Source organism: Numida meleagris, chromosome 3 (genome assembly GCF_002078875.1).
Source record: "Numida meleagris isolate 19003 breed g44 Domestic line chromosome 3, NumMel1.0, whole genome shotgun sequence".
NCBI classification, from domain to species: Eukaryota; Metazoa; Chordata; class Aves; order Galliformes; family Numididae; genus Numida; species Numida meleagris.
This window is the reverse complement of record NC_034411.1, coordinates 47,025,505-47,052,727: the sequence shown is the minus strand read 5'-3', so window position 1 is coordinate 47,052,727 and position 27,223 is coordinate 47,025,505. Positions and strand designations below refer to the sequence as shown.

General features: G+C 38.5%; 1 protein-coding gene across 2 annotated transcripts in view; it reads right to left on the bottom strand.

Moving 5' to 3' along the window:
* The window catches only part of GRM1 (glutamate metabotropic receptor 1), a 187,046-nt gene that overhangs the window by 142,436 nt on the left and 17,387 nt on the right, over positions 1-27,223 (bottom strand). For both annotated transcript variants that reach the window (XM_021392667.1, XM_021392666.1), the window contains exon 2: positions 7,756-8,005. In XM_021392667.1, the coding sequence (XP_021248342.1) occupies positions 7,756-8,005 (250 nt within the window). The remainder of the gene's footprint in view (positions 1-7,755; positions 8,006-27,223) is intronic.

Genomic DNA, 27,223 nt, shown 5'->3' with positions numbered 1-27,223 from the left:
ATCCACACAATCTACACAACTGCTTAAATACAGTCTCACACTAACTTGGAGTATCAACAGTAACAACAGGTTCATTAGTAAAAGTTATTCTGAATATCTTTGACCTTGGAGGCACCAGACAGATGAATTAGTCCTCTACCTACAGTAAACAGTGTGAAAAATAAGCCTGCTGTTGCTTAAATGACTGTCTTCCTATTTGTCAGCACCCCACTTGTGTTGTTTTATTTACTTTAGGCTTTTGAATCACTGGTAGTTTTCTCACTCAGACTACACTCCAAATATAACGAGCACATTGCATTCCAGTGGTTTGGATTCCATTATATTTATTTTGCTATGCTGGACTACTACCAGTTTTCTCAACACCGTATTTCCACTCATGGCAAGTTGGCAGAAAACACTAGCATGAGCAACGCTCTATTATATCTACTATTTTTGCAGACTTAAAAGGCCCAGATCTATCCTAGACAAGCTAGACTAGCACAAGACAGTTTTTCTCCATTGCCAGCTTACTGCTGGCCATTACTTGCTTCTCTGCAATCACCTACTTAAGAAGTGCTAGTCATATTTTTCTGCCCCTGCAAAACTCTTCAAATTTTTTTGAAAAGCAGACATTTCTAATTGATTTTTCATAAACTTGGGGCAGCCCTTGTGGTAAACAAAGATACTGTATTGGAATAGAGCGTACTTCTTTTTAGCTACTTTAACTTGAAAGAGTAGTAACATGCTTAGATGGTCATCTTTGTGAAAAAAACTTCCTGATCCAGCAACAGTATAGTTCCAGCCACTCCATAGGTAGCATCTAAGTCACTGGCACCAGAGACCCTTCTGGAAGGAAGAAACAAGCAGTCTTCTTAGCTAGACAAGGAAAGTGACATTGGTGATATTTTGTAATATCTGTGATTTTAGAACTGAATGAAATAGAGAACTATCCATCATCACACTTTTGGCACTACAGTCCATGTCACCTGTAGTGGGTTAGCCTTGGCCAGCAGTTAAATACCCACCTGCAGCCACTAGCCAACTCCCTCTTCTCAACAGGATCAGGGTAGAAAATAGGATAAAATAATCCCTTGGGATGAGATAAAGACAGGGATATTGCTTAACTGTTACCATCACGGGAAAAACATAATAAACTTATAGCAAATTAATTCAATTTATTGACAAAATAGATTTAGATAGTGGAAAACAAAGATAACAAAACATGTTCCTCAGTGGTGGTCCATTTCCATCAATAATTTACACAACTATCTCTGAGGGGATATCTTTCCATCACTAAGATCCACTTGCAAAAGCTGTTGATTATTGCCTCTTATCCAATTTCTTCGTTAACTCCCTGTCCCATAGTGAAGGATACCAGCTTTCTTACCTATTTTTTTAAATTCCTGACTGTCATTCCCTGTATCTCAGCAACAGAGTAACCAAGTTGCAAGCCATTCACCTGAATGGCAAGCATAATGTTTCCGTACATCTCAAAGTTCATTCAGGGGTAGGGACCAGGTGATTTCTCACTGTTAGGTGACTTCTGTCATTTCCTACTCTCATTTTCTTGCCAAAGGACAAGCTTCCTAATTAGACACTCCCTCCTTTTTCCTTTCCTGATGGATAATACGGACCTGTTAATCTCTGCTTCCAGTTTTCCTTTTGACTACTGAAGCAACTGAGGTAGATAGGTTTGGGTCCCTATCTTAACAATGGTGCCCTCAGATGCTGAAGCCCTTCCTCCTCTGCTCCTGTGATGGAGCTGAAAGAAGACTCAGACACTGGCCAAGCCCCAACTAAGTGCTTTGAATTAATATGTCTCAGTGGGCTATGCAAGGCATCCTTCAGTCAAGAGGTGCCCCAGTTCAATGGGATTACATGTCTGTTCAGCCATAAAGCTGCATCCTTTCAATGGAAGTGATTGCCCCAGGCACTTGCTCAAATCCACACACCTTGACATCCAGGGACTGACTGCCTCAGGGCACATTTCTCTGCTGCCTCACCAACAAATTGTTTACTCTTAAATCAGGTCAATGAAATCAGATTTCTATTCGCTTTCTGTTGAGTATATGAAGTCAGATAATGAGACCAAAATGCTTGCATAAGGGTGTACAAAAACCTTGTGAGCTCATACAATAAAGCTAGTGATGCCATTGCCAGAGGCAAAGAGGAAGATGTAATCCCTCATTCTCTCCACAAGTTAGCTCAGCCAGCAAAGGAACATCATCTGCCAGGGACCTGCACCAACACAAGTGCATGGCCATTGCTTTTATCAACATGTTCATTGGCACAATGAAATAGAATGATAAGCAGCACAGAGAACATCAAGATCCAAAAGTGGCCATTAACAAGCCCTACACTTCAATATACAGTAAAGCAAGCAAGCTCTGTGATCAACATAGAAGCCTGCCAACTAGCAACTACAATAGCTACAGGGCACTCACATCTAAACTGCTGTTGTCTCAGGCCACTCCTTTGGCAATAAAAATGACCCCAGCCAACAGACAAACACCCAGCAACTCTAAATCACCTCAGGAACAGGACAGAGAGAAAGTGAGAGGAGAGAAAACTTGTGGATAAAAATAATGAGAGTTTAAGAGGGAAAGTGTAAGCCACATGCATAAGGCAAAGCAAAAAGAGGAATTAATTCCTCCCCATAGTCAGGCAGACATCCAGCCACTTCCTGAAAACAGGATCTCTCAGCACATGCAACAATTGCTTCAGAAAACAAGCACCATAACCAGAAACATTCCCCCCCCATTCCCTTTTTGCTGCGCTTTTATCACTGAACACCTTGTTGCATGGTATAGAACATCCCTTTGATCAATTTGGGCTGAGGGGAGATAGAGAAGGCTTTGATGCTGCGTAAGCACTGTTCAGCAACGTCCAAAACATTTGTGTTATCAACACTGTTTTAGCCAAAAAAGCAGAGTACGGCACCATAAAGGCTCCATCCCCAACAGATCCAGTACATTATTTCACCATATTCCCAAAGGCTGTCAAGGAAAGGATAAACAAGAGTGACAGAAGTAAGCCCTCAGGGAGCCTGGGGGAAGGAGAACCTGCCATGTGAGAACTCTTGGGAAGAAATTTGTGATATCAGCTTAATAAATCCCTTAGCTTCTACCAGCGCATGCTGCCAGGTCAACAGAACTGTGTTATCAACAGCACAACTTGAATAACAGGTCATTATTACCCAGGCTGTCCATGAGCTGGCCAGCACCAAAAGCACTTCATTCTTAAGTTTTGTACTGGTGTTTTGTCCTGCATCCAAGACAAACTGAGTTGGGTACAGTGCATCAATGACAGCATAGTAGCAAAGTCCCAGGCTGCAGCAAGTAAGGATATACTCAAGTGTAGCAGCCATGGACACAGAAACAAAGGAAAGAATCTGCTTACCCTTTGAAGGCCTCAGGTGTGCAGAGATCTCCAGGAAGATATCCTTACCTCCACTGCCGACCCTTAAATGAGGTTTGGGAACGGGTGGATCCTGGCTGCACCCCTTCCAGTCACTCAGGTGCATTGCACGCACCTGAGCTCCCCTGGGTTGGCTCTGCCTTCCCACCAGGTGCTCAATCACCACTTCAAGCTGTGACTTAGCATTTCCGCTACATACAACATATCAATTAGTGATTGTGATCTCCTTCCCCAAGAAACCAGAAAAAAAAAGAAACTGGTTGATTCTGGGTGTCTCCATCTTTAAAGAAACGCAGAAACCACATTTTTTGCCATTGCTCTCCACTTCCACATCTTAAGACTGGTTTTCCTTGGTCACTAGTGCCATATATGACCATAAAACTGTTTTTTTGGTTTTTTTTGCCTGCTAAGCATGAATATCTCAAATATTTCAGAAAGTGTAAAGTTAAATGTCAAAAAACACCATTATTAATACTGGCGTGCAAAGGGAGGGTAGTCAAGGAAAATGTCATCACACTATGCACCTTGAAAGGTTTGTCACCCTATGCTAAAAGAGCTTTATTAGGTAGAAAAAAGCTGATTTGTCCCTCTGAAAATGCACTAGGTTTACAGCAGAGACACCAGCTGTGCCTGTCTCCCCTGTCTAGTGCCCAAATTTTCCACCACTCTACCAGCACATAAAACTCATGGTTATACAACAGCCTACAGTGCAATACTAATGAAGACCATAAAACATTAGAAAGCCTACAGAAGTAGTACATATACCATTACCAAGAGTTACACTGAAAAATAGAACATACATTGACATATCTGTTCCTTCCTAAAGTTCCTCATATATTTACACAAACTATTTTGCATAGGTAGGAATTTAAGAAATTTTCAAACTGCAAAAGAGAATTTTCATTTCCAAAGGTTTATCTATCATGCCAATTCTCCAATGATCTCAGAGTAACCTCTTAAACTTCAGGGTTTTGTTTGAATCTTTCATTTGCTTTGCATTACCTTCACAGATGCTGGCAAATCAGTTACCTGCTTTGACTTGGCACATCATTTCAGAGGACATACAGGAGTTTGATCCACCTTGCAAGATTCTCACAAAACCTAATTTGTTTATTATGTAATATCAAACCTAGTAGCCTGTCTAAACATATTTAGAAGCATGATGCTAAGCATCTTTCTACATAGTCATTTGACAATGATTAGTTTTGTGAAAAGAGCTATCACCTGAATTTCCTTAAGGGTGCAGCTTATTTTCTTAGTATTACTTTTGCCTTAGTTATTCTAATACTACTACAATCACTGTTTTTAAACAAAGCCATTCTGATTTTCTCCTTTTCCATTAGATTTTTAGTTTGCTTTTTGTTTAGTTTTGTTTAGATTTTTTTTTTTAAAGCTTCATGATCCTTAATTTCATATTTTAATTGTTTTTCCTTACTGGATTCTCCACTACATCTGGACACTGCATCAGTTTCAGAATCATTTGCTATTCTCCCTTCACCTGTCCCATCTCACACTGGCTTCCTCCAGGAACAGGAATAGCCTTTCTTCTCACTAATACTACTCCCACTTCCAGTAGCAAATCAGAGAGATTGAATTTCTTGTCAGCTCTTGAATCTGAGTTTGGGAACACTTGCCTAGGTATGGCACAAATAGGATCCTAACTCCATGCCTAAGAATGAATAACTCATCCTGGAAAAGTCTCCACAATCTGACAATCTGGTCTTGGCTCAATTCAATACCCGATAATTCCCACTGTATCATCCCAAATTAAACTCAAGTTCAATTTTTCCTCACAGCTCTCTTTCTGATATCTTAAATTTAGTTGAGCTAGGCTAGTGCCTGTCTGCTTTGATCAATAGCAATATTGAAGATATCACAGGAAAAGCACTATTTAGCCAGGTGTCCTTTTTGTAAAGGCTTCCTCTTTCCAGTGAGTCAGAGCAGATTGTGGAGTTGATATAGTGCAGCTGATAACAAACCTGTGTGTAAATTAAAGGCTTTGTTTAGGCCTGCTATTGCAAAAAGTCTTGATTTCACATTCAGTCCCACTTCCATCAATAAAAAGAAAGCTCTATAAAGGCTTTTGGTTTTTTTGCTAAGTTGTAAACTTAAATAAAAATGACTGAGCATCATGTTAGAGCAATGTTAATGCATACTCCAGCTCCTGATTGTATACAGATGACCAAATTCATAGCACTGCAGTTTCACTGCAACTTACTTGTGAATAAGTTTGCTAGATTTGCCATTTTTAAAATCACTTAATTAGGACAATTCAAAGAAAAATGTTTTTTTCCTTTTAGTTCTACATGCACTTTAAAACATGTGCAAGTTCTATAATTTTTTTTTTATTTCAGCCAGCTGTTGGGCACAACCCAACCTACAGCAACAGCCAGTCTGTCTTATAACCAGATCACCCCACCCATCCCTAAAAGTGGTTCTTCCATACTCAATCACCAGCATAAAATAGGAATGCTGGAAAACCTGTCTGAAAAGTGAGTTGTGATTTCCAAAGAAATTCCATTATTAACATTTAATAGTTGAGTGGTTCTGACAAGGTTCAGAGTAATGCTGTTGGGCAGATTCTAAGATGAACAATTAAAACAGCATCACGTTTGTTAAAGGTTTAAAGTCAAATTTTGAAGATAAAGTGTTTCACATATTATCCATGGAGACAGAAATCAAGTAAATGTTCTAATAGGAAACTAAGGTTTATATTACCAATGTGTCTAGTTTTGGTGCTTTCTGTAGAAGGCTCATTTCCTTTAGCTCTCTGTATGGCCAGTATCAGATGAAGCACTGAAATTGGGTAAGCAGTAAGACACCACTGCAAAGCAACAATACACCATCTAAAGCTACCGGGGTATTTACAAAATGACCAGGGATGCTGTGATCCAGACTAATTTTATTCTTCAATTAAACTTCTTCAATTCACTGAAAAAAATAGAACATATCAGTAATGAAGTGTTTCATTATTCATTTCAAGTGATGTATAGTGAATGATGCAGATGAAAGGCACATGCACAGTTCTAAAGCAGAGCATCATTTTTGGTACTACTTGTTTCGTTTTAATGCTGATGGTGCTCCAAATGTGCCGAATCTAAACATACTTCTAGAGATATGCTTCAAATAGATTATCAACAGATTACCAACAAAAAAAAAAGTAATGATGAAAGGAGAACCATTGATTGTTATTGAATAATTACTTCAGCAAGATTAGCTATATAACTTATAGAAATCGTTACTGTGGACTTTGAGGAGTGATGCAGACAGGGAAATACTAATATCGTATCACAGAGCTAAAGAGAGCATTCCAGCCTCAACACTGACAGAAAAGCATTAGGGAGAGAAAGGGACAAAAAAGTTTTATAGATAAGAATGAAAACAGAATAAAAAGAAAACAAAAGCAAAGTAGGTAAAGAGATGATTCTCAAAGGCCTTTAAGGAATTATGTTTAAACAATAGATAAGGGAGAAACAAAGAGAATAGGGAGAATAAAAAAAAGACATTATCCATCTAACAGACAAGACAGAAAATGTCATCCTTCATCATCAGAACAAGATTCATTGAAACAGAAAGCCAGACATAAACACACTACAAATCAAGGTTAAATCAAAGAAGCCTCAAAATAAGAACCATCAAAAAAGGCATGAGGATAAATCAGATCTGATAGAACTAAGAATTGCCATAGTTCAGTGAATATCTAACAAAAAACTGAAATTCTAGAAGAAATAAGTCAGTCTTTGCCTATCCAATACATAGTAGCACTGTTTATTCAAGTAATGTAAGTGCACACACATATACTGACTTAGCTGTCTGCAAGTTTAATGCTTAAAAAATTTCTGTGTGGTATCAGTGTCCTATCTTTCAATAGCAAAGATCAGAATAAAGTGTAAAGCTGAGAATCACAAGACTGCGAAAACAGTTCAAGCCATGTAAACCATTTGATAATTTACAGTTTCAAATTATCAGGGAACATTCAGTCTCTCCTTAGTAGTGTCATGTGCCACATTTTCACATCACATTCTGAAATCAGGATTCTTCATCATGTTTTTGCTCTAAAAACGTATGTATGAAATATTCCTCTAGAATATGTGAAAACACAAAAAGACTAATGTCATATATCTGTAAAAAACAGGCAATAATTAACATTTACTTTGGCAAAAGTTAACACCATCAATTAAACTGCCACATAACTTCGTATTTTCTTCCCAAGCTCTACTCTACAATCTTGTTACTTCATTCATTAGAATGGTAAATACTGAAATGACAGGTAGCCTGAACTGCACAGTTCTGAAACCAAAGGACTGCCTGAAGGATTAGAGGAAGAAGGGATGCAATGAAATCCACTTACAGACTTACCTTCCAATTAGCAGGAACTCTCCAAGCACTCCCAGGCGTCTCATGGCAATGAGGATTCCCCTCACCGTCATGCCCTCACAGAAGCAAACCACCACTCTAGCCTTGGGTAATCTTTCTCGCAGCTTGCGGAGTAGGCGATCAAAGCTCTTTTCCCCAGCATTGCTATAGATCTTGTCAGAATGAGCAATGCAGAGACCCTCTTGGGCAGCCAGCTCTTTGAAGGCCTCCATTCCACTTTCCCCATAATTTCCTGTTTTAAAAGAAAAAAACAGTTAACATTATATGAAGCATTTACCCAATTAAGGGGGTGTGGGGGTGGTATGGTGAGAAAGGAAGAGTTTTCCTGAGAACTCAGCTAGCATCAGCAGAAAGAGCAAAGGAGTCTCACTGAAGTAAACAAACTCAGTGTAGCAACAAGATAACTGTGTATCGCTAGCTCTTAATTGACCTGGGGACTGCAGGTTTCTTTCCTTACATTGATTTACCAGTGAGTATCAAAGGCAAACAAGGTGGAAAAGTAGAAAAGGGGACAAAGGCAGCTCAGACAGTAGATTCCAAGTTTTATTAACAGTTCTCTGGTAATAATCACAATTGTTCTATTCCACAAAAATAGTTACAGAAAAAAAAAGGGATTTCATTCTAGCTGTTCTGTACCCCGCACTGCCCTTGTTAGTAAAATTATAGAATGGATCATATCATAGAACGGATCATATCATAGCATGGCTTAGATTGGAGGGGACCTTAGAGATAGTCTAGTTCCAGCCCCCTGCCATGGGCAGGGCTGCCACCCACCAGATCAGGCTGCCCAGGGCCCCATCCAACCTGGCCTTGAATGCCTCCAGATATGGGGCATCCACAGTTTCTCTGATCAATCTGTTCCTGAGCTTCACCACCCTCTGAGTAAAGACTTTCTTCATAACAGCTAACCTAAATCTCCCCTCTTTTAGTTTAAGATCACTCCCCCTTGTTCTATCACTATCAGACTGTGTAAAAAGTCAGTGCCCCTCCTGCTGGTAGAGCTCCCCACAAGTACTGGAAGGCTGCAATGAGGCCTCTATGAAGCCTTCACTTCCCAAAGCTGAACAAGCCCAACTCCCTCAACCATTCTTCTTTGGAGGGGTGCTCCAGCGCTTTGTTAATTTTTGTGGCCCTGCTATGTACCCACTCCAAGAGCTCCACATACTTCCTGTACAGGGGGCCCCAGGCCTGGACACAGTACTCCAGATGGGGCCTCACAAGGGCAGAGTAGAGGGGGACAATCCCCTCTCTATCCCTGCTGGTCACCCCTCCTTTGATGCACAAAACTGAATGAAAGACTAATGTAAACTTAAAACAGCCTAATCTGGTAGAATTTTAAAAGCCACGTGCAATTATCTGACTGACCAGTGTTAATAACAGTCAAAATTTAGGTCTGATGTTTCTCTTGGAATAGACTTTATCCTTCCAAAATAGCTCTAATACAGAAACATCCGAACTTTGTGGTTCAGACAATATCAAAGCTGATTCTAAACTTTTTTTATTTTTGTATTCATACATTTTGGAAGCTCTATAGCAGCTTTGTAAAACTCAAATTGCCTTCAGCTAAGTGAAATCTTAGATTTTCTTTGAATATTTTATATCTGCCATGAGCACAGAATTTGTGATGACTATCAATCAAACAAGAGGAACAGGTGGATTACAATAAATTGTCTATTAAGAGTAACAAGAAATGATTCAAAAAAAAAGAGAAGCACTAGTTTTATGCTATCCACATCCATAATGTTTACTTAACTTTTTGAGGGAGTAACATCAGATATGTAGAGCACTTCTAGACACAGCCCTTTCCAAACCTGGCGTAACTGAAGGGATCCAATTCTCCTCTTTGCAGAGAGGGTTTCAAATAGCAAATTGCAAAGAGGATAACTCCTAAACCAGCCTAAATTCCTTCATCCAAAAAGTGAAAAAAAAAAATTACAGCAACTCAAATAGCACAGCTACCAGGGAGAAAAATCAGCAAGAAACAGTTCAGATATTCTTTAAAAATCCAAGAAAAATAAGTGCATTTTTTCCAGAAACCTTCGTCATTTGTAGCATAGGAGACAAAATGCAGTTTCATGTAGTCATGCTCATACTTACAATGTAGGCCCAAACCTTCTGCACTTGGTGTCAGAAACGTTCAAGTATCACAGCCTTTTGCACTGAACTGCCCTAGTTTCTTACAAATTTGCAGAACAGCAGTACGGCCTCTTTTCCAATCTGTTACTCGATGACAGATACAGCAAGCAAATCTGTCTGCTCTGTTGCCTGTCAGCCAGACATGCTCTAGAACAGGAACAAGGCCCTGGCCCTGCATGGCTGTGGGGAGAGGACCGGAAGAGCTATGCCCAGTGGGAATGTATCATCAAGCAGATCTGTACTACCAGGCCCCACCCTATGATCCCGCATTTGGCTAATGCCTCACGTAGGGTTTGCTGCCATAGAAGCTCAAAGGAGATGCTGTGGAGACATTTCCATTTAAGTGTAACACATAACTCACTGTCACCAAGGGATTTGCTCCTGAATCTGAGGCTGGGCAATTGGAGCTACAGCACTCTTAATACCTGTCTTAGATTGCGAACTGCAGCAGGACAGCTTTGTTGCTGACTTGCTGAAAATCAGAATATATTTTCCAGCTTCATGTGGAACCTCATGCAACATATAAACTCATTGGAAATCAGTGGGATTCATCCTGAAGTAATGTCTTACCTCAGATGAGCCCCTGGAGTGAGTCGTCTTAGCTGTTTTGGAAATGCACATTAGAAAATAAATGTAGTAAGATTTCTACCTGAATTAATATCACCCTAAATGTTCAGTTAGGATAGGATTTTTTCATATATCATAATCAACACCTAATCTGCTGTAGCTGAAGTCAATGATTAAAAAAAACAGAATGAAATCTCCTTGCAATGCTTTTTCCCAGCTTTAATTTTGATGGAATTCAAATTACTTCAAACATACAGCCACACCTGTTCTAGCAGTACAACAGCATACCAAAACTAAGCTAAGAGGAAGCTAGATTGTTGCCTATAAATTCAGTGAAAGCGATTAAGAGCCTAGCAGGTATAAAAGCTAATTAAAATCAAGAACAACACTGACAAGATCAAATAAGCGAAAACAAGACATCAAATTTGAGGCTGAAAATGAAAGCTTTCTAATCCTGATACGAAGTAGTGAAGCAGCTTTCCAAAAGCAGTACAAGAAAAGAAATCTTATTTTAGAATGAAGGTGGGTAAGCTCACAAGAGCATTATATAATGTAGATGTCTGCAACAGCCAGAGATGAGACATGATGACCCAGGAGGTACTTTCAAAGTCTGTTTCCTGCAATCCCAAAGCAAAACATCACGCGGAATATCTTCCTTCCTCCAGCAGAAAAGATTAGAGGAAAACAAGCACGTGACAGATGGGAGACACATTGTTCAGTGCTCTCAACTACTGGAGTAAGCACAATACAAGGACACATATAGAGTAGAAACCACTAATTAATTCTGTGCAACAGCCAAGAACATATCCATCTGTACCATCTTGCTAGGTATATCCACATCAATCAACACACGCAACAGCTGAGAGGGGAAATGTGTAATGAAAGAAATCTACATAAGATGGCAGTTGGTGAAGAGTTACAACATAATCAACAATTACAGCAAGACCCTGGGCTGCAGACCATTTTTGCTTCGAGAGAGCGACTGAAGATCCAGCCTCCTTTGTAACAGCCTTTTTGTTACCAGTATAAACTGGGAAATGCTGAAGTTTTTATTATCTATTTATTATCTGGAGATCACAAACAACCAATTTTCATTCTGACCTGTACTCAAACACTAGTTGAGCCAGTAACATACTTTGAGCCTCACAGTATCTTGCTAATTTTTAACAATTTTTCTTGTTTTTATCTCTTTTAACAAGCAAACAAAAAAAAGCTCTGTTCAACTTGTATCCTGTTCAGAAAATCAGACATTCTCTCTTCATGCTTTAGTGCTTTTATATAGCTCAGTAAATTCTCATCCTATCACAGCTGCAGTTTTTCTAATAGTTTTTATCATGACACTGTTCTCTCAGTGCCAAAGACAGCCCTGCTTCAGGACTCAAAGAATCCTACTTAATGCCATTTCTGCTGAGGGATCCCCATATTTCAAGACAATAAAGAGATGTACATAGTGGGAATTATTCTAACTCATTGCATTTCATGCATTTAAATAACAGAAATATTAAGATGATGCTTTGTTAAAAATCAAAGGTAGCATCTTGATGAACAGAAGACAGACATTTTCAAGCATATACTTAACACCAGACTTGTATAATGCTTTGTTTCAAAGTCCCCCAAACTACTTCAAAAAATTTAGCCTCATAAATTGCTCCTTTGAGACAATATTACATTCGTGTCACAGCTGCCAAAGGATGTTGAACTATTTGCTTTTATTAGCACTTCAGCAGTGTGGGGAGCAGAGCCCGGGAGCTCCATCTAAAAGGTTTATGCTGTTCTTATTACAGTTTGGCAATTTTACTTCCATTCTGTTTGTCAAGAGAACCATTTATGCTTCATTTATGAAATGAAGAGGAAATGTAGCCTCAGCAATTAGATGCTTATGAGAATCTTGGAGATTGTCTTTTTGAGAGGTGAACAGAGCAGCTGTGTGGGTCTTCCTGAGCCACATGACCAAGTGTTTACTTTCCAGGGAATCCTGAGCATCCTGTGGCTGATTTCATTCAAGTATAGGAATTATTTGTGGAGCAGCATATGAAAATATGAACTACTCATATCTGTGCTGCAGAAAGCATCTTTTTGAAATCTATAAGCTAGCACCTGATCTTAAAATAAAAATATCTTAAAAGACAAAGAAAATCATAATGCTGAAGAGGAAGATTCTGTAAGACTCTTCCCCTGTTTAGCTTTCAGGATCAATAAGGATAATACCTTCTTTCTTAGAGATCCCTCCAACTCCCCCTTTAAAGACACACCTGGAAAATAGCAAAAGAAGGAAAAAACAAAAAAAACCACAACCAGACTATACATGGAAGAATGGTCCAGATGTACTTAAAGGCAAGAAGCAAGAGATGCTCCAACTACACGGGCCATGAACGATGCCTTCAGGAGACGTGCTATTAGCGGCTTATTGGCCACATTTATTCCCTTCAACAGTAGCAGTAACCACAATTTAACTTAAAGGTGAATAAAACAGCAAGCATACCCTGAAAACATATAGTAAAGGAAGTGCACCAATTAGAACCACAAAATCTAGTTTCACTGCAGGGTTCTACAGAGGCCAGTTGTATCACAGGAAAGTCTCTATTTAGACAAGTAAGCCAGAAACTATTCTCCATCCTCTTCTTTCCCCTCTGATTTATGATCTGTTCGCTCACTTCTCCCAAGCTTGCATATACATTGCCCAAGGTATGAAGTTCATTTCAGTGTTTCAGCATCAAATCAGTATAGAAACACCTCTTTTACTCAGCTGATTAATGGCTTTTTGGCAGAGAGAAATCAAGATGGCTACATGATTTAACAGCAAGGAATAACTACTCAAAATCTTCTCTACTCCAAAGACAGGTTATCTGTGAAGAGCAGAGCAAGGACAAGATCCAGTTACTAAGTCACTTCCTAAATCGTTCCAACAACTGATTTTATAAAAAAAATTGGTGGTAACATCCAGAATGAGACTGAGTAGTTTTCAAATACAAGTTTGGCAAGACTTGAAATTTTTGGACCATTCAACAAACTTGGGGAAAAAAAAAGGAAGTGCCATTTTTCTCCACTACAAAATCCTCCATTTCCCTTAACTATCAACAAATCTGTGAATAGGGTGAGTTAATGAGTCAAAGATTGAGATGTCTCATTTTAATTTGTTTCTTGTCAAACCTGGACTAGGGTCCATTGAAAACTAAAATGAAAAAGTTCAACTATCGGATTTAAAATTGTATGTTTGCAACTGTCTGGGAGCTTATATATCCTCAGTTAATGCGGCTTAAGCAGTCACTCTCTAATCTGTAGGAATTAAACATCTTACTCATGTTTGTCCACACCTTCGATCTAGATAATTAAAAACAAAAGACAAAGTCTCAAGCTACTTCAGCAATGTAGTAGACAGGCTAAAAAAAAAAAAGATGCTTAAGGAATGGGTCTGCCCAGCTATATATTTGTACCTCCCATGCACCTACCAACAGCATACTCCTACTTTCTTCTAGAGGAGTGAAAAGCACCCTGTTGGCACAGGGCTTTCAGGACAATTGAGCTGACATAAGCCCTCCCCTCTTGCCAGACTTCCCTGTCAATGCGCGAAGGTTAAAGATGAAACACTTCCATGTTTCCCTACACAACCTCTTTCAAGGTTAAAACCACACTGATGCCAGAAGGGGTTGAATTTTTCAAGTTATCAGTTATTCCAAATAGGATTTATCTCCTTCTTTTCAGTGAATGCTCTTCACATCATATTGACTTCACTGCCTAAAGCCCTTTACCACACGGTTTCTTTTCAGAGTTCTGATAGCTTTTTTGGCACCATTTTCTTCACTGGATATATCTCAGCTCATGTTTTAGAAGACAACTTTAAAACAGGAGAGCTAGGCTATGAAAACACTTCAGAAATACTAAGTGACCAGCCACTTTACAGTAGGATGAACACAGCATCAGTGTGAGCTTCATTTCTGATATCAGTCAGAACAAAACTGTGGAAAACACACAAAAAGACAAAAACTTCACTAGGCCTAAAATCCCAGTCTAACACTCAAAGTTAGAAAGGAAAAGCCGTTCTCTTATTTATCATAACTGGCTTGTAGGTAAATCAACAAGGAAAAAGGTTGTTTTACAAAGAGTGCTTAAGTAGCTATTTTAATTCCTTCGAGTACAACAGCATTGAAGAGGACAGAAGCCCTTCTGAGACTGACCCTAGTTTAATACAGCAGCATAAAATTAGTTTTTCAGGTTGAATGTCACAGATAATGGCTAAAGGTGCTCTACTCCTGGAGACCAGCTGGACTGCCCAGTGCTCCCCAGGTTCCTGTCACTTGCTTCTCATACAGTCACCCTGATCCTCAGTTCTGAAGTTGTTTTTATGCTGGTATGCTCTCAGGCATTACAGACCTCCTTACCACGATCAGTTTGCATCCCAGAACAGCTTACAGCTCTGCTAAAGTCAGATTTTTCTTTACATTTCCCTGCTTACTTTTCTCTGACTGCACTGGGGAGATTTTGCATTTGGTGGAGGCCTCACTGTCTCTTAATAGCGGAGGGCAACTCATTAGTAGCAGTATAAACATCTCATGCCCTTTTAAACTACCTTTGCAAAGTTTTCTGTCTTTGCCACAGATTTCAAACCAACAGCAGCCTAGCCTGATGAAAGCCAGAAAGATATGTTAAATGAATGAACTGAGACATCTTTAGTGCAACACAAAACTCTACCATCTGTGCTCACAGCCTATTTTCTTCAGAACTCCAGGCCCTTGTAGAAATGCAGAAAGAGAGCTGTTAAGACCACACTAGTGTTTTCATTTTCTGAACTCAAATAACACTAACTACAAGGGAAAAAATAAAAACAGAAAATGAGAAATTAGATGATTGCTGCAGAAATAATGCAGCATTCCTATCGTGTTCAATCCTTACAGAAAAAGATAATAATAATTATGTTCCAGATAAGGAAGCCCACATTACTGAATTAAATACTAAGTTACCTTCTAGTGTTAATTACAAAATACGCATGCTCTGCCAAGAACTCACCATACTGATGCATTAACTCAGCAAAATAGATCCAAATATAAGTAAAATTTTGCTGTCAGATAAAGTGGTTGTATTTAAGCCTTCATCCAGAATGAGCCAGGTGCATCATCTTGAACTACTAATTGATATTCTTATCAGAAATACAAGCACGGGTGAAGTCAGTCCTGAAGCAATGAGACCGTGAGTACTAAATTACACTCACATAATAAGAAAAGGCTGAGAGGGCTAAAAGTTGTGAGATTCTCCATAAGGAGTCAGTAAGACTAGAAATACTTCCTGATAACTTGCATCACTAGGGGTTTTAGGATGCACCTGGAAAGGGTTAGAAAGGAGATTACCCTTTGAAGCATATTTTCTATTCATTTTCTTATGAAGAAGTTACTACTTTTACCCATTCCCACTAAAATCCTTTATTTCGGTGGCTACAACATCAAATGCTTATTAATTTTTAAGAGGGACAAGCAAACTATTAGATTTTATTACTTGCTGTCTCTTAGTATGCATCATTGAAAAAGTATCTAAAAAGCCACTTAAATGAACTATAATACCAGATGTAAACATTCATGGTCTTTAGAGCAATTATGACTTTAGATGATTTTAGAACCCAATACTTTGTGCTTAGAGCTGTGGTCTACAGCTCTAGATGTTAATTATATCAGTTTGGGAATAATGCGTACAAGATGAATCTTAGTGTTTTGCCTAAGAAACTATACCTAATCATAGTTTATCCATCATCAAAGAAATTGTTCATCTAAATGGAATAAATTTCAGAGTTTTATTGCAATTGAGTTTTTTTGTTGTATGCTTAATCAAATCTCTGGATATTGTGATACGATTATTCAGAAGAAAAACATGTAATTTTAGAAAGAATTGTGTTTTAATTTAAACTTGTTTACAAAATAAAGCGTCTGGTTTAACCTGCAGGTCAATTCAAGAAAGAAGAAAATAAATATTAGTTCCTAATATTATCTGAACAGTTTGCCCTCGCAGATTTTTATTTTGATTATTGTGGCTTATCATTTATAATTAATGATACCAGGACAGCAGGAAAAAAAACCTGAGTAACTTTTTTTTGGTGTGTGTGTAACAATTCTGACTCTTGAATTTATACACAAAGAAAGAAAGCTGAAAACAGTTTAAATGCTGAGTCTGAAAGCTAGAGATAACAAGCAAAAGCATATTTTTAATAACTTAAGAACAAGGCCTAGTTAAATAGAACTGGAGTGCATAAGCAAAATAAAATTATCATCTAAACAGAAGTTTTTCACTTTAGGAGAATCAACATGTTCAAAATGACTGAATTTTACTTTATAAATACCTTTTCATTAAGAACCCCCAGACAAAAGGCATTTAGACAAAATATTTCCAGCTACCCCTAAGCTGAAATCTTTATTCTGCAAACACTGTCACATAGGGTGATTTCAGTACTCACAGAGAGGCTTTAAAATGCTTACACTAGAAGTGTTACACACTTAGCATGAATGTCTGCAGGATTTGAGCCTAACAAAAATAAATTGAAAACAACTACAACAAAATCAAATCCTAACTTTGAGCAATTCTCCCTTTGATAATATTGAGGTGAGATATTGACGCCAGCATTTCCAATTGAATTCATAACCTCAAGGATTAACGCAATATAAATGTTTAAATCCCACAGTGTTAAAAGGCAGATCTGATACTGATCATTGAAATGTTTGAAATACCTTTCCCTGCAGGCTACTCTAGTATCTGCAGGTGAAAAGGTGGCTTAATGCTTAGATTCCAGGCAGAGCTGGTACAGGAAATGAATGTAAAAGCTGGATTACCACAAACAAAAATAAATTATTAGTTTACTTTGTGTAGCTCCCACAGAGGTAATATAAAAGACGGAGCTTCAGAAGGTCACACTTGTGAGATAGAAAACCTGGCTAAATGTAAGTAGGACAAAGTTAAAAGGCTTAAAACGTGAGATATTATACAACACTTAAAAAACACTGCTTGTGAATTAGGAGCAAAAATTAACAGTTCCTCTGCTCTGATTTGCCATTAAGCTACAGAATCACAAACTGCGATTGAGCGTAGGCACTGAGTTAAACAAGTCCTAAAAGAACAAAGCTGTCACAACTTTCAGAAAATTGACAACAAACTCTATGACTGATGGTCTTGCATTCTTGATTGGTTTACTTTTATCTCTGTGTCTTTGAATCTCTGTATTACAACTAATTGGGAACAGAATAACAAACCTAAACTACTAAGTAATTTCAAAATAAAACCAAAACTTTGAGCTCCTGTTCTTCTCTACTGGAAAATAATAAAACTGGAAAGAAATCCTAGTTGAGCAGTGAGATTTGATGCATCAAGCTAGCCATCAAGTCCTACAGAGCATGCAAGAATGGATGCCATTCATTAGCACACACGTCTTTGAAAGAAACTGAGCATTTCAGTAATTCACAGTTACTGATTTCTGAAGGCTGGAAGCAATGTTTCCTTTGGAAAATTCTTGAAGCCAGATTCACCTGACATCCCACAACTCTTTTATTAAGGTAGGTACCAAGCAACTGTATGGATTGATCCCTTAGGTAAAGGAAGAAACAGCAACAAAATAACATTGCCAAGTCCCTTCAGACTTTTTCCTGTCTTACAAGAGAAATGAAATCTTTTTTGTGCTCGGAAAAAAAAGAGTAAAAAGGTACACAGATTTTGTGAAGACAAACAAAAGAGATGTCACCTCAGCAAGTGCTCCAGAACGATCAGCCACCTTGTATTGTATGTCCTTGTGCTGCCTCTTAGCTGGGTTTTCGCACGATACTATTGATAATAAAGTCAAGAAAATTGATTACAATTCCTCCAGCACCTGCGCACAAACCACAGGCATGCTCCCAGATACCTTCAGTGCTTTCCACTCTGCAGATCAGATGGGTCAAGGCTTTTGGAATAAGAGGGACTTGCAGCATGCCTGGTGTGGGTCTTCATGCATTGTGCGTATTACAGAGACATATGTAACAATGTTACGCAGACCTACAAAACAGCTAGTGGAGGGAGAAGAGAAAGACTTTCCAGGGTTTTGAGAGAGAAGAAAAGACAATTCACAGACAGAAAAAGTCAAAACTTCTTCCCCAGACAACATGAATTTGCTTTCTCCATGCTCACAGCCCTGTGACTTACAGACAGGTGCTGAAGTACAACATATGCGTATTCACAAGGACTGCTGTCATCCAGCACGTTCTAGCAGCTTCCTGACCCCAGCTTAAAGGAAACACATAACCCACGAGCATGTGCAGCTGTTCAGCCCTCATGTGCCCTCTCCCAAAAGGAACCATTCTGACGAAGTGCCATGATCTAACAGCAGCTCCTCAGGGCTTGTATGGGGTGGTGGGCTCCACGGAAGGGCAGTGCAGCCCTGGGTACTTGCATCACCATGTCTTTTCCTAAATCACACCTGTGAGGGCTGAAGCCCTCAGAGAAACAAGGTGGTGGGGAATCTGACTGGTGAAGAGGACACTGGTAGACCCTAGAGACGAGCCAGAGCCCATCTGCAGGGCTGCAGGACTGTGCAGCAGAAGCTAGCAGCCCAGTTGCCCTGAATGCAAGTGGTGGCTGCCAGCAGTGCAGGTGTCTCTGCCAAGCCTCATCCACTTTATTGCTCCAGAACTGTGAGATGGGCAGCCTCACATGTACCAGACATCACTAACGTGGGTCAATATCAAGAATGCAGAGGAACGATGGGGCTTTTTAGGGTGTTATGCAAGTCTAACTTGGCTGAATCAATAAATGATCACACCGGTCTTGTGACATCAAGTGTGGTGAATCTAATCTGTGCAAGCACAGCACTAAAATATCCCATATATTTCTATCTGGCCTCCTTTTGATGAAGAGGACTGCAGCAGTTCAATGGATGTGCTTCTACAATTTGGAGTATTAGGAAATCAGTCCCTAAGATCTTGCCTGGACACCATGGGGTTGTGATTCAAAAATACTGATACTATAAACTCTGTTTTGGCATTGTATAACACAGCATCTCTAACACATCTCTGGTATGAAATAACATAATGTTCTGTGACAAGATGTAAGCAACACAGAGTGAAAAGATACTGAATCTTTCAAATGCAGAGAATGTTTTCAGGCCAGATATCATCTGCCTTTTGTATCTAATCCAAATATAATCAACTAAATTGAAGCTGATACCAAAACACATGTCAGTTCCAAAAATAAACAAATTTTCAGTTGCTAATGATACTGAATAATTTTCTTGCTTCCCTTTATTTATTTTTCTGCAAAAAGCCTCAAAAGTTCATTATCTCTTAACCACATTGCAATTAAGCTTCAGAAAACTGAAGCTTCTGGACTTCAGTAAGGCCTCTGACACGGTCTCCCACAAGATCCTTTTCTCCAAATTGGAAAGATATATTTGATGGGTGGGCCATCCAATGGATGAGGAACTAGTTGCTAGATTGTACCCAAAGAGTACTGGTCAATGGATCGATGTCCAGATGGAGATCAGTGACAAGTGGTGTCCCTCGGTGGTCAGTACTGAGACCGATGCTCTTTAATACTTTCATCAAGGACACTGACAGTAGGATTGAGTGCACCCTCAGCATATTTTGCAGATGACACCAAGCCATGTGGTGCGGTCAACACACCTGATGCCACCAGAGAGACCTAGATAGGCTTGACCAGTGGGCCCAGAGGAACTCCATGATGTTCAACAAATCCAAATACAAGATCTTGTACCTGGGTCATGGCACCTCCCACTACCAATACAAGCTGAGGGTCAAAAGGATTGAGCACAGCCCAGCCGAAGAGGAGTTGGGGGTACTGGTGGGTGGCAAGCTGGAGATGAGACAGCAATGTGCCCCTGCAGCTCAGAAAGCCAACCGTGTCCTGGGCTGCATCAAGAGAAGTGTGGCCAGCAGGTCAAGGGAGGTGTTCCAACCCCTCTGCTCTGCATTGGTGAGACCTCACCTGGTGTACTGCGTCCAGATATGGAGTCCTCAGCACAGGCGGGACATGGACCTGCTGGAGCACATCCAGAGGAGAGTCACAAAAATGGTCCAAAGTTTGGAACACCTCCATTATGAGGGCAGGCTGAGAGAACTGGGGCTGTTCAGCCTGTAGACGAGAAGGCTCTGGGGACACCTGATAGTGGCCTTTCAATATCTAAAGATGGGCTAAAAAGAAGAATGGGGCAGACTTTTTAGCAGTGTCTGTTGTGGTAGGTCAAGGGGAAATGGTTTCAAACTAAAAGAGAGGAGATTTAGATTGGACATAAGGAAGAAGTTTTTTACAATGAGAGTGGTGAGGTACTGGAGCAGGTTCCACCAGAGAGGTGGTAGAAGCATCATCTTTGAAGACATTCAAGGTCAGGCTGGACGGGGTTCTGAGCAACCTGACCAAGTTGTAAGTGTCCCTGTTCATTGCAGGAGACTTGGACTAGATGACCTCTAAAGGTCCCTTCGAACTCAAACAATTATATGATTCTATGATGCTATGTTTCTAATAATAAATTAGTATTAAGCATAGGTGTTAAGCTTGTCAAGTGTTAAATAATAAAATAAAATAAAATAAAATAAAATAAAATAAAATAAAATAAAATAAAATGACCAGGTTATTTATGACAACAAGGTCATAAAAGATTCATAATAGTGACAAATAAATGGAGATGATAAACTAGTTTCCTTAGAGAAAAAAAATCATTGCCTCAATTTCTGTAGTACCACCAAATTTGCACATACACTCCTCTCTGTGTCAAATCATAGCCAGCACTTAAATTAAGACCTGGTAGTCCTTTGCATAAGTCTCACACAACCTTCACTCCGTGAAGGTAAGCAACATATTTCAGTTACATTAGATTGTTTTTAGTACAGTACGAAGATTTCACCAATAGAACAAAAATATGCTTCCCACACCTTTATAGAAATAAGCGAATGATTCCTCTTAGCTAAGATATGCCAGTCACATTCCACTTTGGATGGCACTGATATGTCCTTTTCACTCATTTTAAATATTCTCTTTCTTAGCACTATTTTTCATGCAGCTGAAGATTTTGTGTGGCTTGTACGCACTTGCCCATTTGAGAAGCTGATTATGATTTTGGGTTGTTAGAGTTAGGATAGTATGGTTAGGTTGCGGTTGGACTTGATGATCTTGAAAGTCTTTTCCAACCAGAGCAATTCTATGATTCTATGATTCTACGATGCAGTGATCCTACAGGACACCTTTAAATGAGTTTTGCTTTACAGAGGCTATTTTGAAGAACACCTTCCTATTAGATCTCCTATCATGTTTCTGTAACTATGTGATTCTATATAGAAACAAAGCCATAGGTGCTTGGAATAGGGAAGTTCAGGGCATTTGTGAGTCTGCACTACAAGAGAGCAGAGATGCCCAGGGACTGAGCAAAGCCCACTCAGGTGTTAAGGGAATTGTGCAAAAGTTGTTTCACTGTTACATTTGTAGCAGGATTTTGTTGTTTCTAATAAGCTGCTCTATATTTAATATCCATGTGTTCAATTAAAAAAAAAAAAAAGTTAACAGTGTTTTTATTTAAAATGTGATCTGAATGCAAATTTTCATTTATTTTCTTTGAAGCTGTTCGGAGCCTCAGAAGGTAATATTGAAATTAGCCACTACTGATTTACTTTGGTACTACTAGTATCCAACTCAAGATGTTTTCTGGTCACATAAACATAAAAAAATCAACATGGAAAGGAGGGATAAAAGACTACTACTGATGAATAATATTTCCTTTAGGGATTTAACTCAGACACCTGTAGGATGCTTACCCAGAGAAATAAGGAGATGAGAAGCTCCCTTACATGCACAATTTCCATGAGCAATGCAAAGCAACTACTTCCAGTCTGTTTCTTTCCCATATGGAGACAGAGTGGAAGATGCCCATCAAGTACCATCTGGCCCTGACTCTATCCTTTCAATGCAATGTCCTCTCCACTGCCACTGCAGCCCCACACAGGAGGTTTTGTCATGTTTTCATTGCATTTGAGAAGGTGAGTACAAATGCAGAAAGCTGCTCTTGAAATACCAACCTGATTATAGGAATTACTGGCACAACTGTGTGCATGGTCATTCCTACTAAATCTTCGGCAACAGTGAACATAAGATCATGGGTAGAATTTGTATAAACACAGACATCTTTTGGATGTTTGAGAGATTCTTCAGTGGTCTTCCTCCCTCATAGCAACAGTTAGATTAACTTTTGTATTTTACATGCATGAAATTTGGTGTCTAAGATTAATTTTATCGTTAAAAGCATCTCACGCATTGCTATGGTATTTTCAAAAGAACTACAGTCTTATCATATACATCTGTCCAGGTTTTAATTTAATCAGAAAAGCATATGGTTATTCGTAGTAACATATTATGAAAAGGAGGTGCTTTAGGCAGACTTCAGTTTTAAGCTTTAATAATTTGACTTTATATGCCACTGGAAAGCACACTAAACAATAACATGAGGGCTAAAATTTGCCCCGTGCAGCTGAATTTCTATGGATTTTGTTTTAAAAAACAGAGGTTCAAGCAAATGATTGCTAATAAAATTGGTCGTTACTGACTTATCTAATGCCTCTAAGAATTCTTACAATATAGAATAACAATATCTCCAAGTCATCTTATTGCATCTGCCTTAGCTTACAAAGAAGGCATACCAAACCAATAAGATTTGCTAGAAATGAAATTATTAGAAAACAAGACAAGATCTGATAAAAACTGTAAACCAGTAGATTCTTCTAGAGCTAAATTTAATCGCTTTTCTATAGATAATGTTTAAAGATGTTTACCTGACACTTACCGGAATTATTAAAAATGAAAAAACAGGTAAAAAGTGTATTTTTTTGAATGAATATACAGGATCTTCTGAAATAAATATTTTTGCATAGTGGTGGGTAGCAAAAGGGATCACATCTGATGACTTTTTTTTTCCATCTCTGTTCTCTGCTCCCTAAGAGTGGAGAGACATTCAGTTGTTGGTGGGGAGGGAGAACCACACTCAGAAAGATAATCGATGGCCAAGTTCTTATTGGCACTAGGACCATCTTTGGTGGTATGCTGCTAATACATGTGCCCAAGGAGAACCACCTCTTTTGATTGGTCTCTAACTGGTGCAGAGGGTTTTCAGCTTTTTACCCTGTACAGCTTGCCAAAACCAGGTGGGGTTGATGTTTTTTCTTGGAATTGTTTTCAGTCAGTAAGTATTAAAAAAAGCCTCATCATCACATGTAAAGAAAAACTCAGGAATGGTGGGACCTTGACCAGGATTTAAATGTTTTTTCTATGATGAATTTAACTGGGCACTTTTGGCTGCAGCAGATATTAATCTCAATAACCAGCAAACAAAGCATAAGGAGTGATAATTATATCTGAAATACACTGCTGAAATACATCCAAAGTATCTTGCCTGAACCACAACTGCCAACCTTGCTTTCAACCTTGCATCCCAAAGAAGTTTTACAAGAAACTACCTTGCAAGAGCTCCCCCCATAGCAATCCACACTCTGTTAAATCTTATTAATATTTACAATAAGATGACATTGTATCATCGATGAAAAAACCTCCAACTTGAAACAGAAAAGACTGTTAATAAAAGTCATCCTTTAAAGTGCCACCTCGTACATTGCCTAGGAAAAGATGTTAGACATTTCAGTTTTCCATGGCAATGTTAATCAGATTAATTACTTCATTTTGCCCGTAATCCAAGATGCTACTGTTTTCACCACTCTTGAAGGTAGATATCTACCTGTAACAAAATGTAATGATGGCCAAAGATAAATGGATTTAAGGAAACAAACTCAAATCTGAATTATGTATGTCACTGATATCATAGAGTTAGGAAAAAAAAATAAAGCATTGCCTCCTGAATCGCATCCACTTTAATCACATTTTGTCACAGGTGTCAGCTCTGTCAAAATAGTATCTGTCAAAATGAATTAGTGGAAAATTTAGTACTTCACTTTTAATGAAGAGTAAGATTGTAATGCCATTTTAATTTTCCTTCGTCCTCTTGTTAGCCCTTGATAAATGCTCTCTCACAAGGACTGCTGCTCTTTTGACATGATGCCTGTATTCAAATCTAGCAAATCTAAAGAAAGTTGAAGACAGAAAGAAGTCTAGTTTTCTTAACATTTTATGAGGTCTCTACAAGCTGTTTTCATCTTGATGACTTAAAGTGGTCTAGTTGTTTTTTCTCCTCTCCTAAATAGTGCCTTTGTTTTGAGTAGATATCCACGTTAGCAGAAAGTAATGAACAGAAAACTATATGTAAATAAAAATGTCTGAAGTAATTCTGTACATTCATGTAGGTATTTACAGCAGAAGGAGAATGAGCTATTTTGTTCTCTATTTTTTCAAAGTTGAGGTCCATCACAATACTACACAGCGAATAGACACTTCCTGTGTGATATTTACTGCGTTTACTATCACTGAGAAATAAAATGTTTCTCTTCAATGCAAAACAAATTTGGCCCAATATCTGAACTGGTTCAAATACTGGCTGAGGAACCTCCCTGAGCAATGACATCAGATATTTGCCATCTTCTGACTACACTCAGCAACAGCCTCCTGCTAAGGAGATAGCTCTGCCACTGGAGCTGATACAAAATGATCAAAAACACAAGCAAAAGTGAAGAGAGTCCCTGTGACACTGAGCTGGAGGAAAGTTCTGGAGTAACATAATTATTGTTCCAGGTAGTTTCTGAGATGTGCAGCCCAAGAGTCCTGATTACTACCTTCAGGAGCTGGTGTTCTGACAGCAGCATTAGCTCATTAGTCTCATACTTCACCTCTTGCCCTTAAAGATATTAACCACAGCAGACTGCCAGACTCAACATGGGCAAACCAGAGCCTTCCTCTCCCCAAAAGCCTGTGCAGCCAAGCTCTTTGCTTATATTTGATTAGATTCCAGTCTTTGAATAAAAACATAACTCTGCCACTTGGCTACAGTTGGTGGTGTGAGAGTCTGAAAGGTAATAGAGAAATACTAGAACTGCAGAGAAGAAAAGAAAGAAAGAAGAACATGCTGATAAAAGATAATGATACTGGGGCACTGCTAGAAAGGAATGTGCAGAACAGGAAGAAGTGTTCAATAAGGTTCTATGTTCTGTATTTTGAGAAAGAGACAGATAATGTATACATACCAGAAGATAATGATGATGTTGATGGTGATGATGAATGGATATTTCCCCTTTCCAGCTCAGAAGGAAATGAAGTAGCAGCTCCAAAAGGCAGGCATTTTAAGATGGATATGCTCAGATAACTTTTGAAAGAAGTGGCTGATGAGTTCTCTGAACTACTAGAAATGATTTTTAATAGCTGTCAGAAGTCAAAAAGTGACAGAAGACTGAAAAAAAAGTAGTTGTGCAATACTTTAAAAGGAAAAGTGAGTTAGCCTGATTAATTGCAGATCTGTCAGCCTGACACTCATTTTGGCCAAAGTGACTCAGGAACTGACATGGAACTTGAGTGATAAAAAATAAATAAATAAAAAAATAAAGGAATTGTACAGTGTAACAGGTGCCAATCATAGATAGGTAGAAACAGACCTTTCAAATTCAGTTATCTGAAATAATGGATTTACAAGTTTGGTTATTAAAAGTAATAATGTCAGTGAAGCAGAGATATATATCTACAAGACAAGACATCTACCTTCATTTTGTGTGATGTATTTGCTATGGACCTGGAATGATAACAATCAGTATTGCATACATAAAATAGATTAAAATCTGGATATTAGGTTTCAACATATACTTGCAGTGAAGGAATATTAATAGATTGATTCTTTTTATTGTGTCCTGCAAGGATCTGTTCTTAGATTTGTCTAGTTAACATTAATCAATGACCTGAAAAAAACAAAAATACAAAAGCATTACCAATAACATTTGCAAATGACAGAAAGATTGGGAGACGCATTACTAATACAGTACGATCTAGGTAATTCAGTAAACTGGGCATAAACAACAACAAAAAAAATGCAGGTAAATACACATGAATATAAACTCCCAGGAGCTAAAAATGCTATACACAAGATATTAAATCCCATCATGGAATAAAATTATTGTCTTCCAGATTATAATACATAAGCACTGAATGTAATGCTCTGACTAAAATACATTCATGTATATATATAATTGTTCTTTTTATTTATGTAAATAAGTGAAATAGTGTAGTAATAGAGAGATCATACTACTTTCATTCTATTTGGCAGTAGTGTGACTGCTTGTGTAATACTATCCAGCACTAAAAATATTAAAAAACTGGTGAAGACTTAAGGAGTAGCCATCAAAACAATGCAATACAGGAAGATGTTACTTAAAGTGAGCTATTCAAGAACTCAGATTTACTCAAATGAAAACAAGAACCAAAAGCATGAAACTCAAAGCAGCTTTTAACTGTAGAAAGAACAAAATTCTAGGTCGGTGTTCCAAGAGAAGCATTCATATTAAGGAACTTACCAGCCTGGATTTTAAATGGATTGTGTATACATACCATTATATCATGTGGGGAGTCCATGAAGAACATACTTGAAAAATCAGATGATTCTGAGTTGGGCGGTATCTTGGGAAACCTTTTGCTCACATGGCACCAAAGCAACACCTCTGTCTCTACTCTGCATTCATAAAATATGCATCCTATTTCAAAACAGTTGAGGTTCTCATGTAAACAGTTTCTAAAACACTTAGCAATATCTTAAAAATGAACAATCTTTCAAGCTTAATGTAGCAAATGTCACTTAGCTGTAACATATCCTTATAACTTG